This window comes from Balaenoptera musculus, chromosome 14 (genome assembly GCF_009873245.2).
Source record: "Balaenoptera musculus isolate JJ_BM4_2016_0621 chromosome 14, mBalMus1.pri.v3, whole genome shotgun sequence".
NCBI lineage: Eukaryota > Metazoa > Chordata > Mammalia > Artiodactyla > Balaenopteridae > Balaenoptera > Balaenoptera musculus.
The window spans coordinates 82896863-82913164 of NC_045798.1; the positions used below are offsets into that span (position 1 = coordinate 82896863).

At 42.3% G+C, this 16302-nt stretch overlaps 1 protein-coding gene across 1 annotated transcript in view; it reads right to left on the reverse strand.

Annotated features, from left to right (window-relative positions):
* The window catches only part of CD226 (CD226 molecule), a 93372-nt gene extending 78077 nt beyond the window's left edge, over positions 1-15295 (reverse strand). The window contains exons 1-3 of the mRNA XM_036874121.1: positions 15207-15295; positions 7466-7631; positions 6823-7161 (exon numbers count right to left, since the gene is read on the reverse strand). Coding sequence (XP_036730016.1) covers positions 6823-7161; positions 7466-7511 — 385 coding nt within the window. The 5' untranslated portion in view covers positions 7512-7631; positions 15207-15295. The remainder of the gene's footprint in view (positions 1-6822; positions 7162-7465; positions 7632-15206) is intronic.
* Positions 15296-16302: the final 1007 nt, after the last annotated feature.

Sequence of the window (16302 nt, forward strand, 5' to 3'; positions counted from 1 at the left end):
TTCTTTCCTTCTGAATTTGCGATAGATAACACACAAGGTGAAATGAGAGTATGAAAATATTCTCAAGATACATTGCAAAATACAATTGCATAACACATCTGGATTCCTATGCCTTTTGAAGCATTAAGTCAACATGTTGAAATAAACCAAGCGATGAATTTTAAACCAGAATAAACTGCATTCATTATTGATCAATCCTATGCGTTGGCTTGCAAAGTAGGTTAAAGCAGAGCCAAAGTTATCTATTTTTTAGATAATATTTAAAGCAATTCTCCTGAATGCTACTCCGCCCAACTCCATGTCCAAATATTCTGACTTACCTCCTTCAAGGTAAACTTCAAATTCCCCCCTTTCAGGGAATCTATCCTGAGTTTCCCGGTTGAAAGTAAATTCTATCCTCTGAACTACAATAGCACTTACTCTTTATTTTATGTTATAATTTGTGATATACAACTTTTATCTCCCCTAATGCTCTGCATACTGTTTAGGGCTAAGATCATGTCTTTCTAGCTTCCCCACCACAGACATTATCTTGAATATAGTAGGTTCTCAATAAGACTTGATGAGTGAATTAATGGATAAGTGAATTCGGTCCCACAAATCAGCACACCCATTTCTACCAGCCAGATCTGGGCCACACCCCCATTTCCAGATTTAAATAAAATTTAAATCCGGAGATCACCCCAACATTAGAAAAAAAAAAAGTAACTGGCAAGAGAAAAGCAAATACTGACATTGACGGGAATAGAGATAAGACCCACCTAAGACCGAGCATGGATGACACACAGGGAGCCTCATCCCACCCAGGAAAGAATGAAACCTTAAAAAGGAGACAGTGAGGAACAACCCGTGTCAAAGTTGAGATGGGGAGGTTGGAGTGTGGAAGATCACAGAGTGGGAAATCTGTGTGATACAGCAACACAGAGCACCAGAATGTGTGGAGGGGACCATCTAACCCTCTCCTGTATGCATGAGCTAAGAGGAAGCCCGTCTGGCTCCTACACCAGTTACGCGTCTGTCCTGCATCTCGAGTCTCCCCCGCTTCTTCCCTCCCTCCCCTCGCTATGCCCTCTCCAGTCTTTAACACGAATGCTCCCCCCACTTCGATGTGACCATCCTTCAATGCCACGGCCTCAGCTTCCGTCCCACGTACAAGTAGTTTCTTAGTGAACCATCTTCTTCACGTGTGCTGGGTGATCATCCAGACGACTCCAAAATTGGTATTTTCAATCCTGAACTTCATTATGGTTTGTCACTCCGTAATTTCAGCCGTGAGCTGGTCAAAGGCTACTTTACAACTCAATGCATCTGAAACTGAACTTATTTACTCTCTTCCAAGCCAAACTGGTCTCTTAATTTCCCATCTTTTTAAGGGAAACCATCATTTTTCAGTCCCTGAATCATAAAAATTTGGAATCCTTGTTTTCCCTCTTCCAGCCCTCCAGGCCAAATCAGAATGAAGATCTTACCCTTAACTTAGATAATTACCTGTGAACTGCTCAAAATTGCAATTGTATCCTTCTTCACTGTTTTTATTAGAAATTCAATAGATTTGAGAGAAGTTTCATAAAACATTTTTAAGACAGATGGGAAACAAAACACCTGTATAAGAAAAACACCTGATTGTGAACTTGGAAGACCCTTGTATTCCTTCCTGGTTCTATCTCCTTCCTGCCTGTGCTTCGGAAATCTGCTTTCCTTAGAGTTTTACCACACGTTTGTATCTATAAGTAGCATATTGTTTAGCTGCATGTCTCTAAACTTTGAAGGAAAGGAATCATCCCCTGTGTGTTTTTTTGAAACTTGCTTTTTTCTTTCACACAATGTTCCCAAAATTCATCCCTGTTGATGAGCATCGCGATCATTCATTTGTTGGCTATCACAGTGACCTGCTGCCTTACACATTCTCAGGCATTCCTCCTACATGTGGGCAATCCCCAGAATATACAATAGAGAGAAGGATTAGGTCTTAGGAATGGGGTTCTTTAACTAGCTAATGCAATATCATTTTCCAAAATAGATGTGATGGTTAATTTTAGGTATTAATTTGGAGGGTGGTTTTGGATAAGATTAACATTTAAATTGGTGAATTTTGAGTAAGCAGATTGGCCTACATAATGTGGGTGGGCCTCATCCAATCACCTGAAGGTCTGAATACAACAAAAAGACTGGCCTCCCTGGCCTCCTTTCCGCCTGCATCTACACCATCATTGGTTTTCCTGGGTCTCCAGCCTGCTGGCCCACACTGCAGTCTCCATGATCCCATGAGCCAGTTCCTCATGATAAATGTCTTTCTATACACAGACACATCCTATTGGTTCTGTTTCTCTGGAGAACTCTGAATATTACCAATACCAATAATACAGTAGATCCACCAACTTACACTCCTACCAGCAGTGGATAAGCGTTCCAATCCATAAAATAGTTGTTCACCCTGCCCCTTAAACTCTTCCCCTTCTATAAGGATGCAACTAGTTTAATCTTCTAGGTGGTGAAAAAAAGTGGTCATTATGTGTCTCCCTCTGAAAACATTCAGAGACTTCCCACAGTCTATACTGCAGGGTCAAGTTCCAACCCCATTAGGCTCAGCAACATTGGGCCGTCCCATCTTTCCAAGTTCTTCTCCGACATTCTCCTGCCACATGGGCTTTGGCTTCTTTTTTAAACATAGGATCTACTGTATAAAACCTTACCTGGGGCCCCACAGCACCTCTGCTGTAAGAGCAGAGAGAGGGTTCCACTGTCACAGTTTCTTCCTCACCGTCAAGGCTGCCTCTCAGGCGGTGAGGGGCCTTGGAGCCCAGGTGAGACCTACCCCTCCTGGAGCTCTGTCCTCTGCGTGAATCAGACTTCCTCATGCCTTCTCCACACCATCAGTTCCCCCGGAGATGCCTTTTTCTCTTCTTCCCTCACACCAGTCTCTCTATGCTAAAAAATTCCTGGTACAAACTATTATGTATTAAATAAGCTACAAGGATATATTGTACAACACAGGGAATATAGCCAATATTTGATAATGACCATAAATGGAGTATAAGCTTTAAAAATTGTGAATCGCCACATTGTATATCTGTAACTTATATAATATTGTACAGCAAATCTACTTCAATTTTTTTTTTTTAATTGTTCACGTTCACTCTGTTGGTGTCAAGCTCCCCTTCCTCTCATTTCTGGCTCTTTGGAAACACCAGCTGGTTTCATCCTGGTGCTGCGGCTTGGCAGCTCAGCAACCTTGAGCTGGTTAATGGCCCTGAACTTCAGTTTCCTCAGCTGTATAATGTGAGCATGCTAATCTTCCACCTGGTGTTTCACAAGCATTAAACGAGAGGACAGGCATTTACTTCACACACAGTAGGCACCTAATCAGAGTTAGCTAGCAGAGTTTTTGGGGTGCATCATACATTTGGGAGGACATTTCCATAAATATAACTACATTTGCCTTAAGTGACTAGTAAAGCCAGAGACACATGGGTTACGGTAATTTTCTCCACAACCCCACTTCCACCGCAAACTCTGCCATGAAAGGGCTACCTTTGAAATGTCACCTCTCAAGTCGCCTCAGCATATTTTTCCATGAGGCAATGAAATAAATGCAGCCATTCTTGCCATTAAATGATCTAAATCAGTTACTGATTAAGAAATGCCAGTTCTGAAGGTAACACATGTTTTAACATAATTTTGCATTAACAATATCATTTATCCAGAATAAGACATCCAATTTGCTCTTCAACTCTGGGCTGAAAACTCAAGGGGGAGGGAGGCCAAAAGGACAAGCAATGATGGATGTCTCCTCATTCAAGGGTCCCCGCCGGCTCCTATGCCCCCTAAGCTGGCACTTTCCATCCTGTAATTGCAACTCTATCCAATGGACACAAACGAAGTCTGAGAACTTGAACAGATTACTAGACCTTACTTCCCTTCAGTGTCCTCACTCGAAAATCAAGGTTACGTCCACAGCCAAGTGTGCAGGGGGCGTTAAACGAGAAGACCTAGGTAAGGTACTGATCAAGTTCCTCACACATCATCAGCTTTCAGTGAACAGGAGAAATCAGTATATTTAGAGAGCATGTGGCTCAATTCCTTCACCTTTTTGAAGATCTTAACGATCTATTATACAGATTAAGATTTCCGGATTCCAAGTCCAATCTTTCACTGTGAAATAGATCAACTCCCCCTTTATGTTATACAAGCATGTAACATTTGTAGATCCTGATATGTTGTTAATAAAGCACACATGGAAGAATTTAAGTATATTTAAGGTTAATTTAGTATATTTAAGGTTAAGTATATTTAAGTATATTTAATGTAAATACAGCTACTATATTTTATAAATTCACTACCTTTCTTAGTTTTAAAAAAAAATGAAGCTCTCCAAATCTCAAAAGTGAATGAAATACTCTCACTGGCTGGTTAATGCAATCTATTCTTTAAAAATATAAATGATCAAAAACAACAGCAAAATATGTTTAAGAATACCATCAGATTCTAATCTGAACTAGATGGAGAGTTGGCTGCCCCTTTCTTGGTGACTGACTGAAAATCTCACCACTGTTTTTGAAAAAGCCCCATGAGGCAGAGATCTCCCTTTTCCTATCCTCAAAATAATAACAGGAGAAATAAATCTGGATGATAAAATTAAGAAAGTATTGCCAAAATCATTCATACATGATGCTAATAATCCTTCTTTGGTGTGGCAACCATAATTTAGTTCTCAATAATTTAGTGCTACCCTCTATCCTAAACCTTCACAAGAGGTCAAGCTACCTGTTTTTGTTTTGTTTTGCTTTTAATAAAAATTGCATATGTTTAGGGCATATACAACAAAATGATATGTGGAATGATTACTATAGTCAAGCTAATTTACACATCTTCTCCCCATATAGTTACCATTTTTTGGTGATAAGAGCACCTGAAATCTACTCTCTTAGCAAATTTCCAGTGTTCAAGACAATGATATTAACTATCATTAATGTCTTCATGCTGTACATTGGGTCTCTAGACTTGTTCATCCTGCATAACTTCAACTCTGTACTCTGACCAACATCTATCTCCCCCGTTCCCCACCTCCCCACCCTGGTAACCACCGTTCTATCTGTTTTCTTTTTTTCCTTCTTTTTTTTTTTATTGGGGTATAGTTGTTTTACAATGCTGTGTTAGTTTCTACTGTACAGTGGAGTTCCTTGTGCTATACAGCAGGTTCTTATTAGTTATCTATCTTATACATATTAGTGTATATATGTATATATGTACAATATCTTCTTTAGCCATTCCTCTGTTGATGGACATTTTTGTTTTTTTAATACTTTAATTTTACTGGAGTATAGTTGATTTACAATGTTGTGTTAGTTTCAGGTGTACCTGTTTTCAATTGGTTGTTCTTTACAGAAATCGGAATACCCAATTTGGGACCCAAACTACAAAAGCTCACCACACGAGGCAGGGTGGGGAGGGGCATCTATCTCTGGCCATGGTGGCTCAGGCCACGTGCCAAACAGCTCACACCTAAGACCCTTCCCATCCTCTCCGCCACCTGCATGGCTAATCAGAGTGGACTATACACTGAAGACGCGCAAACAGCATTTCACAGGTGGCTGCACACACAGCAAATGAGATCCCGAGGGGCAAAAGGGAGTCTGTAATAAGTAAGTACTTAGCTGAAGAGATTTTGCTAATGGACACTCTGTAAGCCTCACCCATATACACAGAATTATTACTGAGCTTAGGTACACCTAAAGAGAAAGGGAAAACTAACACATGGGAATTTTTCTTACTTCCTGACCATTAGATATTCCTTATATAGTACTTTAAATTGTTCTTTTATAATACAGATTTCTTAAAAAGAAAGCACTATATCAGGTGGTATTTGATGTGCTCTGCTGGATGTCTATTTGGGATATAATTTGAGAGACACCAGACAAGAAACACACAGTCCCAAATTATTTCTTTCCCGAGACTATCTCTGACAACTAAAACTTTCATCACTAGTCATTTTGTATCAAAAGCCTAGGAAATAATAATAGTGACAGTAATAATAATACCTACCATTCCCCGACTACCATGGGCTAAGTTCCTTACATATAAGATCCCTAAACCATTCAACAAAGAGAATGGTATTATTAACTCAATTTACTGTTCAGGAACCTGAGATTCAGAGGGACTGAGCAGCCAATATAAGGTTATAAAGGAAGTAAAGGCTATAAAACCCAAGTTTTTCCAACATACCACACCCAATCCATGTGGCTATTACTTGTAGGACTAACTAAGCGTCAAAGCACAAGCACTGGTAGACATGGCAGGAAATACTTCAAGAGATCATTCAATTCTTTCTGAAATGACAGCTTGCAATTTCTGAAGCATCTTCTCTAGTGAAACTTGGATGAAGCTAAAAACAGAGCCAGTGCTTGAACTCTGCCTAGGATTCACTAATAAACCCAGATTTGGTGTTACAGAAAGGACTCTGAACAAGCAGGGTTGGAAGCAAAAGGAAATGGGACTACATCACAGGAGGTGTCTGATCCCTGAACCCAAACATTGCCAACATCAGCTTAATCTAGGTTCAAGCTCTCATTAAGACAAGATAAAGCCTGTGCTTTCTCCCATGACATTCGAATTCAAGAGACGCTTCTTCTACTCGGAAATGATAGCACATTAAGAAAAATGGAATTGATTCACAGTATTATTTCTTTGAAACAATAATATAGAATCTAGAAATGGAATTGGAAAAATGGCACAAATATGATAAAGCATTTCACAGCTTCTACCTGGTCTTTACAGAAACAAATATTGTAGATGGGTAAAAAGGTAAATAAAAATTTCACTTACCTGATGGAACCACCTGTATCACCTTTTCCCAGGTTCCATGTGGGAAAGTATGAAGAAAGCAGGAATAGAAGCCAACGTCCACCTCAGAGGCATTATGGAAGGACAAGGTCATATCGTTAGAGGCCGTGGTTGAATTTGAAAAGTAAACCCTATCAGCGTACGGCTCTCTTATGATCACACGGTAAGTAGGGTTGAAAATGGCTATGGACTCTCTCTCCAGTGTCTTGATCTTGAACCACTCCATCTGGGTTAAAGTGTCCTTTGATGGATACACACATTCTAGGGCCATATTCTTAGCAAGTTTAACAGTTGTGTCCCAAAATATCTCTTCACATCGAGCTGAAAGACACACCATCATGTGATCATGTGAATTCAATTAGACCTGATGATTGAAACACCAAACAGACATCTGAAGCTTACTCTAGACCTAGCAAGATAGTAAACTGAGATCATGGTAAAGGCTAACAGTTTCTACCTTAGTCTAAAAAGGTTTCCACTGCTGATAATTGGTATTTACAACTTGTAGTTTTTCTGAACAAGTGAGAAATTATCTAAGTCAACTAAGAGCATTATAAATTCTGAACATGTCACACTATAAGACTAAAAAAGGAGTAAATTCTTTAAATGAAGACATTATCTTTACCTTTGTATACATAAAGAATAGCCAAGAGGAAAGTAAGGTAATCCATCTCTGGAACCTGTTTGGGAGGCCAGTCTAGAGAAAGACAATTTTATAATGTCACATTGAGAGCCCCAGCACGGTGCACTGTTTCCTTCCTCTCAGATCCTATCAGCAGTGTCTTCTTTGTCTGAAGTATGAACACAGGAAAAAGGTCTTAGCTTCAAAGTCAGGTTTGCTCTCGTACAAAGGTGGGCAGATTTGAGTTACTTCTCTCTCGGGGAAATAGCTTATTTTCAAGCTTTCATTTTCTACAAAGATTCATTCATTTGAACAAACATTCTCTGAGTGCATGCTCTGGGCCCAACTCTGCTCTAGGCGATGAGGATACAGCAATAAATTTAAAAAAAAATATCCTTGCCATAATAGAACTTACATTCTAGTGGGAGGAGGCATAAAATAAAATAAAGAAGGACAAAATAGAGTTAGGTGGTAAGTGCATGAAGAAAAACAAAGCAGGAGAGTGGGGACCGGGATGGGGTGGTAGTGTTTCCCCCTGGATAGGAGAGCTGGGGAGTCTGCACTGAGAATGTGACATTGGGGCAGAGTCTACAGGGCACGGGGAGGGGCCTGCAGCTCCACCAGCATGGACGGCCCACGGGGCATGGCCTTCCTGTCACCTCTGCCTCTTCGCTGACCTCAGGCATTTGCTTTGGGGTTGATGAAGGGACCGCTGAAGGCCCTCCAGATTCCAAAGTATCATGGCTCAGGGAATATACAAATCCACCATTATCGTTGATTTTTTTAAACTTTTTATTTTGAAATAATTGTGCAGTCACAGGAATTTGCAGAAATAGTACAGAGAGGATCTATGTACCCTTCACCTAATTTCCCCCATGGTTCCATCTTACATAATCTTAGTAGGTGCGTCATTGCTCCCTTCCCTCTCTTATAAAATAACAGTTCAGTTTCCTAAGAACTTGCTGGGAACGTATAACCATGTCAGCATAAAAATATATTATTGCCTCTGTAACAAGAGGCAACAATGTAAGAATGCATTTGACCCCTGATGAGAGGGTCAAAATAAAAGGGGGGTAAAAATTGAGAAAAGGGGGAGCAGGCACCACTAAAGACAACTTTGCCTAATGCTGACTCTGAGCCTATGTGATTCCATCCAAAAGTTCACCAGCAGGTGTCCTCTCCTTAACAACAGTATCTAATGTGGGAACTTTCTCAGGAAACATGAAATCAAATATGAAATAAAAAATGTAATGATAATCAGAACAAAATTATAATGTGTCCATATAATAACATATAGTGCTACCTTATGGTTACAGAGAATTCTATTTTCCAAAACCTTTCACATCTATATTATCTGTGCCTATAACAGCTCTGTGATATAGTCAGATGAAGTAACTCTCATCTCTGTTTTGTAAGTAATTTAATGAAACAATTTGATGAAAATTTTACTGAGCTCTACCAGGTACCCTGCTTAGGTCCTGGAGACACAAGCATGAGAAAGACACAGTCTCTGCCCTCTAGTCATGAATAAGGTATTGGGTCAGGTAGATTAAAGGAGCAATTCGTTATAATAAAACTAGATCATTTCTTTGATCAAGTTTTACAACATCCCAGAGAGGAACAATTCATTCTAACAGATTTGGGGAAGATTTTGTAAAAAAAAAAAAAAAAAGTGCACCACATCCTGGGCCTTCCAACCTGAATGAGACTTTCCAAGTAGAGAAATGAGAAGAGGAGATAAAGGTGCAAACACACGGGGCATTTTCAGGAAATGATGTGATTACCGTCTAGTGGGTGGGAAGGGACAAAAATGAAATTGGGTCTTGTTTGAAAGTGTCTTGAATGACATCCATAAGGGAGTTCAAACTTGACATCTTGCTTACATCTGTCACTCCAGCACCAAGCACGATTCCTGGGACATGTGTCTATGGCATAAGCAATAACAGCTCTAGGAGGAACTTGTTTTAAAAAATCATTGTAGCTGGAGCCATTGGGAGGAGATGGGGACAGACAATGACAAGAGATTAGATTGTGTAGATAGATAGGATGAAGATTTTCTGATACAGTTCTAAGAGCAAGTGGAAGCTGTTGGAGGCTTTTAGGCACCAGAATTACATGATCTGATTTAAATTCTTAGACAGAGAGCCGAGCATCACCCATTTCCCTCTCCTCACTGCTAACAAAAACCTGTTTTGGTTTGGGCATCCACTTCTCCCAAACCACTGGGATATTATGACAAATCTGAGCCATTCCACTGACAACTATGACTAATTTGGGGGCTGGAGGTGGAGAAGCCAAGCGTGGACTGAGTAGATCCAATCAGAGTCAAGGAAATTATATTTCAATTCAGAAAGACAGAAAGACCCTCAGTGAATGCCCGCCCCCCCCCCCCCACTGGGAGTAAGGACTCAGGAATGTGGGAGGATTACTGGAAAACAGGTGCTCATTGATAATAACTTGTAGTAACCCCTTCATTCACAAGGCACCAAAGTCAGCGTAGCTAAAGGATGAAGAAAGCAGAAGGGCACTTGCATTCTGATATGTCTAAACTCAAAGGACCTAGAGGCCTCAGATGTGAACGAAAGGTGCAGAAAGACATGGGACTGAAGATAAAGTTCAGCTGTTACAACTTTGCTAAGGATGAGCCCTATTTATCAACGTCTAACCAAAGGCAAACAGAGACTGGTCCGGAGCTATTTTTGTTGTGTAGGCAGCCATTTTTTGCATGATTTATGAAGGGATTTTGGCTCAAGGTTTTTTTTCTAATAGAGCTGTCTGTATAAAAGAGCTTCATCCTCAAGGATGGCATTAATCAAGATATTCCTCGATTTCTCTACTGTTGAATATGTCTCAGCAAATCTCAGAAGTGACTTCGCCTCACAAGTTCACCTGGGTTGGGTGCCCCTAGGTGGCCTGGGCTGGGTGCCCCTCTTCAGACCTGCTGCTTCCTCTCCTGGCTGTCCTTACAGACCTTCTCCACCTCCTCAGCCACACCGCTCTGCCCTCTGTGAGATGTTCTGCTTTCCCAGATGCCGGTGCCCTTTCTGAAACTGGGAGGATCCTAGTCTCCACTCGGTTCCCCAAGCCAGCACTCCCCAGCCCGCGCTGAGACTCCTGCTGTGTCTGGGAGCCCATTCCTGCTCCCACATCTTTCCTCCCCAGCTTGGACAGCTGTCCACATGCTGGAGGTGGGGGAAGGCCTGTGAAAGAGAAAACCCGGGCTAAGCCCTGAGAACAAGCCGCTGGGCCGGAAGGGTCGCAGCTGTGTGGTCCTTAGTCCCCTCCCTTGTTTTTAGAGGCAGACCTGATGGTGCCCGTGGCTGGGAGGTCTGGGCTGCTCAGAGGCTCCTGCTTCCAGGGGGTGCAGGTGGTCCAGGTTTCCCCTCCCTACCTCACAGCATCTTCTTAAGAGAATCTTTCCAACCAGGGCCTGTGGCGAGTCACAGACCTGCCCCCAGGACAGGTTCCACTGCCGCTGAGGGGCCATAAAAACTTACTTCCATTCAAAGAAGAGACTTTAGTTCAGCCTCAGGGGGATCCTCCAGAACAAGCCAGCCCACTGTCCCATTGCTGGAAATAGTTTAGCTGGAACTCAGACATGCCCGTTTGTCTACGTGTCTACGGCTGTTTCTGTGCCACTCTGAGGAGCTGCAGCAGAGCCCACGTGGCCTGCAGAGCCAGGAGTATTAACCTTCTGGCCCTTCGCAGAAAAAGTTCACCAGCCCTTGCTTAGGGTTATTTATACCTGGAGAGCGAACCTTTATTACTGAAGTTCATCCTTGCTCAGGCTTACTTGAAGGAAGGTAGTTTAAGCCTGATAGCCCGACACTGGTAAAAGAGCTAAATTTTCTTATTCTCAAGACCCAAACTATCAGATTTTCCCAGGAACAGATTGAGAAAAAGGACTTTATGCAACACCCTTTTACTAAACTGTGCCCATCAGTAAACGTACAGGTTCATAGAGATCAACCATTCATTAAAGCTTTTCCCCGCAGCTCCCCTCCTGCTTTACCTACTGGTCATCTTCCTGTATCCACAGCCCGAACTCCCACCCACTAATAATTTTAAAAGTGTGAACTTGGTCACGTCCAGTTCTTTTTCCTAGAAGGTTACTAACCTTGAGATGTGAGTGCTCTGCACGCTCTGACTCTTCTTTCCCGGTGTGTGTCTTGGTTAAGGGCTTCCTGTTTACCGTGGCCTCTTGGCCTCACCCCTTTCGGTCAAGGCCATCTCCCCGGCTGTGCTCATCCCCTAGTTGGCATCTTGGGACCAGCTGGGGGCGTTCGTCCTATGCCCTCTCCACCAGAGCTCCCTCAGGTCGGAGCTGGAGTAAATCACTAATATTTCACTAAGGAGGATTAAAACCAGTCAAGAAGTGTCCCTGCTTCTGGAAGCATCTTTACCGTTTTAGCTTCTCAGACTCATTCCCAACTCAGACATACTTCTGTCCTTCTCTTTGCCCCACCTAAGCTTCTACAATCTGAAAGGATGTACTTTCACTGTGAATGTTCTAACTCTGAACTGAAACTACACACAAAAAACTTGAAATTGGTTACTTTGCCTTTTCTTCCCCATTTGTTTTCCTGCCAATCAAAGCACTTCAGAGTCAGAAGTCTCTGAAGTGCAGGAAGCTTATCTCTGCCCATATCTCAGGGTGTTTGAATCCTACCTCCTAGATACTCTTTTCGGTGTTGTTTTCTGACTCTCTGATTCTCTGACACGAAAAGCACACACGTTGGTGGTTTCCTAAGAACTGTCCCCCACAAGTCTATCAGCTTCTTTGTCCCAGACATGCAATAGTTTCTAGGTTGTTCCAGAGGACAGCAGAGTTAGTTTTACTTATCCTTTTGATGTACTAGGGAATGGAGGTTAAACCACCATGAAGGGCTGTGGCTGAAGTTGAGTCCATGCAATTCCCGGAAATACTGGGGAGAAAAGATGGCATCTGACAGAAGAGAAGCCACTTGCTGGAGTCTAGCCTGCCCCAAACACTGAACGACAGGTCACACACTCGGGCTGGCCTCTTCTGCACACCGTGTATGCCTGAAAGCATGCAAAAGACCGTGAAGTGCTGCCTTGTGTCACACAAATATCTTCTGAGCACTTAACTGTGGGACAGAGGAGGCTTCCTAAAACACCTGCCTGACTTGTGTCACTCCCTTCAAGGCCTCACCATCCTCAAAAGAATATCCAACTTCTTACTGACTTACAAGGCCAGATGCACTTGGCTCTGCTGTTTTTTTCCTGTCTTACACCTTACATCTTTGCTCACTCCCTTCCTTCACTCCAGACCCACCTAATAGTTTGGGCTTAAAGGTGCTGCTTACCTAAAAAATGAAGGTGGTTTACTGATCCCATGCAGCCCAGAGAGCAGCTCTGAATGGAAACCAGGATCCCTTCAAAGATTTCAAAACAAATGTACCTCTGCTGGGACCAGAGGGGGATCTGCTGCGTTCCTTCATAGCAGCAAGAATATCTGCACAGGTGTTGCCGTTCTGATACAATCAGGCTTGAAATAATAATAGGCAACAAACCATTCAGGAAACCAATACAGAACTTTTTCATCAGAGTTCCCTCTGGCTAACGAGTGAGTTAGAGAAAGAAGTAACCAGATCTGTGGCGGAAGCTCGGCTCACACGAGAAGTCAGTCAACCTCACTGAGGAAGAATATCAAGAATATGGCTAAGCAAAGGGAAGAGGCCTCCTGGAGGAGAAAAAGGTGCTTTGAGCAACTGTGGGACATGAAATACTCTCTTACTTCACTGAAAGGGCTTTCTTTGTCTTATGTGAATGGTTTACCATCTTTTCAACACTAACATCTAAACTCCTGTGTCACCCAATGTTCTAGTCGGCCAGGATTGGGTAGATGTTTCACATACGTGTAAAATGCTCTCCCTTAATTAAGTTGCATCAAATAAAGTGTAATTAGGTCTCATGGAAAACGGTTTTTCAGAAATGAGTAGACAGTGAATGGTGGCTCTGCAAGTCAGGTTGTCAGCCTCTTTTTAATAAACCCAGAACTAATTCGGGTTTAAACGAAAGAATTACCGATGTTCAGCATATGACAACAGTGACATTTCAGCACAACAGGGAAAGAACTCAGTGTCTACTGTAGGGTGTTAGTGAAAGTGACTGGCTATTGGGAAAAGCTGCAGTCGGCACCCACCCCCCCACCCAACCCCGTGGACGTCTGCCACCCCCGGGCAGCAGGACCTCCCCACGCCCACCAGAGGGCCCGCACAGCTAGTGTCTGGGTGGGGGACCTAGACTCTTGCCAACACATTTATTCCATCGGAATCCAAATCCAAAGCTTGAGGATTCGAAGCAGGGTATCAGCAGGGCCCCAGGGGTCCATTCTGGCCAGAGGGCGGCAGGGCTGCAACCCCACCAATATGCACAGGCTCTGCCAGCAGCAGCGGAGCTGGGTGTCCCCGTGGGGGGGCGGCAGGGCCTGTGCCGGCTGCAGGGGTGTCTTCACAGGCCTGTGGGGGCGGCGCTGGGGGAACTGTGGCCGGCCTAGTGGCACGCAGCCAGTGCCCCCCAACTCACACCCATTCGTTCTGTGACCTGCTCCACGTCCCTTGTCCCTTCAAGTTGCTTCCTTCTCACCTTAGACAGAAGTACTTTGGAAAGTTACAACTAAGGACCCTCATCACTACACTCAACTGTCACAGCAGCACACATTTCAAAGGTATTAATAATTCGAAAAAGAAAAATATTCTAAAAAAGGGGAGAACATGTTTTATAAGCTTGAGGGTAGAGATGGATTTTTGGTTTTGAGATTACATACATTTAGAATATGTATATATATAAATATATTAAGGTACACATTTTAAGATGTATATATATATATGTGTGTGTATATATATATATATATATATATATATATACATACATATAAAATGCCAAAGCCAGGGAAAATGTGATAGCTTTTCCTGCATAAAAACTTAAAACTCTGGCGTGGCAAATATCACACACTAACAAAGCAAAAGGCAGGACAAACAGGAGAGGGATGACACAGAAGTATAGTATTTTCTAAGTGCAAAGTACTTAAATATCAATGACAAGAAGAAATCCCACAAATGTCCCAATAGAAAACAGGCAATGGATGCTAAACATTAATTCACATAAGAAGGACTACAGATAGAAAAATGTAAAAAGCTATTTAATCTCACCAGTTGTAATAAATGAAATGAATGAATAAATAAAAATGAAAACAATGACAAATTAATTTTTGCATGTCAAATATGTAAATATACACATGAAAAGAATGATAGTGACCATTGTTAGCAAGAGCAGATGGAAACACAAATGCCAGATGCTGTGAGTGCAAATGCACACAGGTACACATTTTCTACGCAGAAGAGTTAAGATATGACTTATTGTATCCTCTGACCCAGCAAGGTCACCACAAGATATTTATCCTAAAGAACAATAAATTTAGCAAAGATCTGTGTTTAAAAATGGAAATGTTTATTACAGCATTATTTCTATTAATGAAGACTGGAAACAATCTGCATGCCTTTCTCTAGTGGACTGGCTCAATTAATTGCGCTAAGTCCATAGGCTGGGATGCTCTTCGGCTCTTTAATGGTCATGCAGATCTCTATTTAGACATGCAAAATGTCTGTAATATACCAAGTGAAGAACTTTTTTCAACACACATCCACTCATAAAAATAAGACAGCAAATGAGCCATTCTGAAAAGTTCTACCCAGACTGGGAGCCCACACCCTCTCCTCACCTGGTGTGGCATTGCTGGGCCTAGCAGGCAGCACCCAGGACTCCACTGGCCACTGTCTTCTTCTTCCTCCTCTGTTGATCAACCTCCCCTCTCCTGATGGTCTCAAGGTTTCAAGGAAATAAATACTTGCACACACATTTTCAGGACTCCTGACCTGAGTATCAGGCCCGGGGAAGTACTAAGTTCCTCTTTGGGAATTGGTTCTAAAGACCCCAGGAAGCAGCAGACAGCCACTGCCCATGGACGGATGGGGACTTGCAGATAGTCACTATCTCTTCTCCGCAGCCATCCCCTGACAGAGCTCATTCCTTTCTCCTCTGCATCCCACGTTACTCTGTGCTGCTGCTATGTGATAACACTCCCTCTGCATTATGGTTAGTCAGTGAGAGAGAGTGAGAGTTACTCCCCTATAAACAAGAGAGTATGGCCTTTGCAAAGAGACTTATGTGCAAATCCTGATCCATTTTGGACTAGCCGCGGGGCCTCCAGCTCCCAGGACTTTGATGACAGCACAGACCCTGCCAGCCCCAGTGGAGCACCCAGGCTGGCAAACCCCACCCTCATGTTATCCCAGCCAAGTGCCCTCCACCCAGATGGGGAATTTCAGACACAAAGCTCTGAATATTTCATTCGGCCTCTTATACTCTCAATACTGCTGCATCCCAGGTACTTTAAAGAAATTTTTTACTTTCCAAAACAGCACAAAACATACATGTGCTAGGATACAAAATTAATACACAGAAATATGTTGCATTTCTATACACTAACAATGAGCTATCAGAAAGAGAAATTAAGAAAACAAACCCATTTACAATCGCATCAAAAAGAATAAAGTACCTAGGAATAAACCTACCTAAGGAGGTAAAATATCTGTACTCAGAAAATGATAAGATCCTGATGAAAGAAATTGAAGATGTCACAAACAGATAGAAAGATATAGCGTGTTTGTGGATTGGAATGATAATATTGTTAAAATAACCATACTACCCAAGGCAATCTACAGATTCAATCCAATCCCTATCAAAATACCAAGCGTATTTTTCACAGAACAAGAAGAAATAATCCTACAATTTGTATAGAAGCACAAAAGACCCCA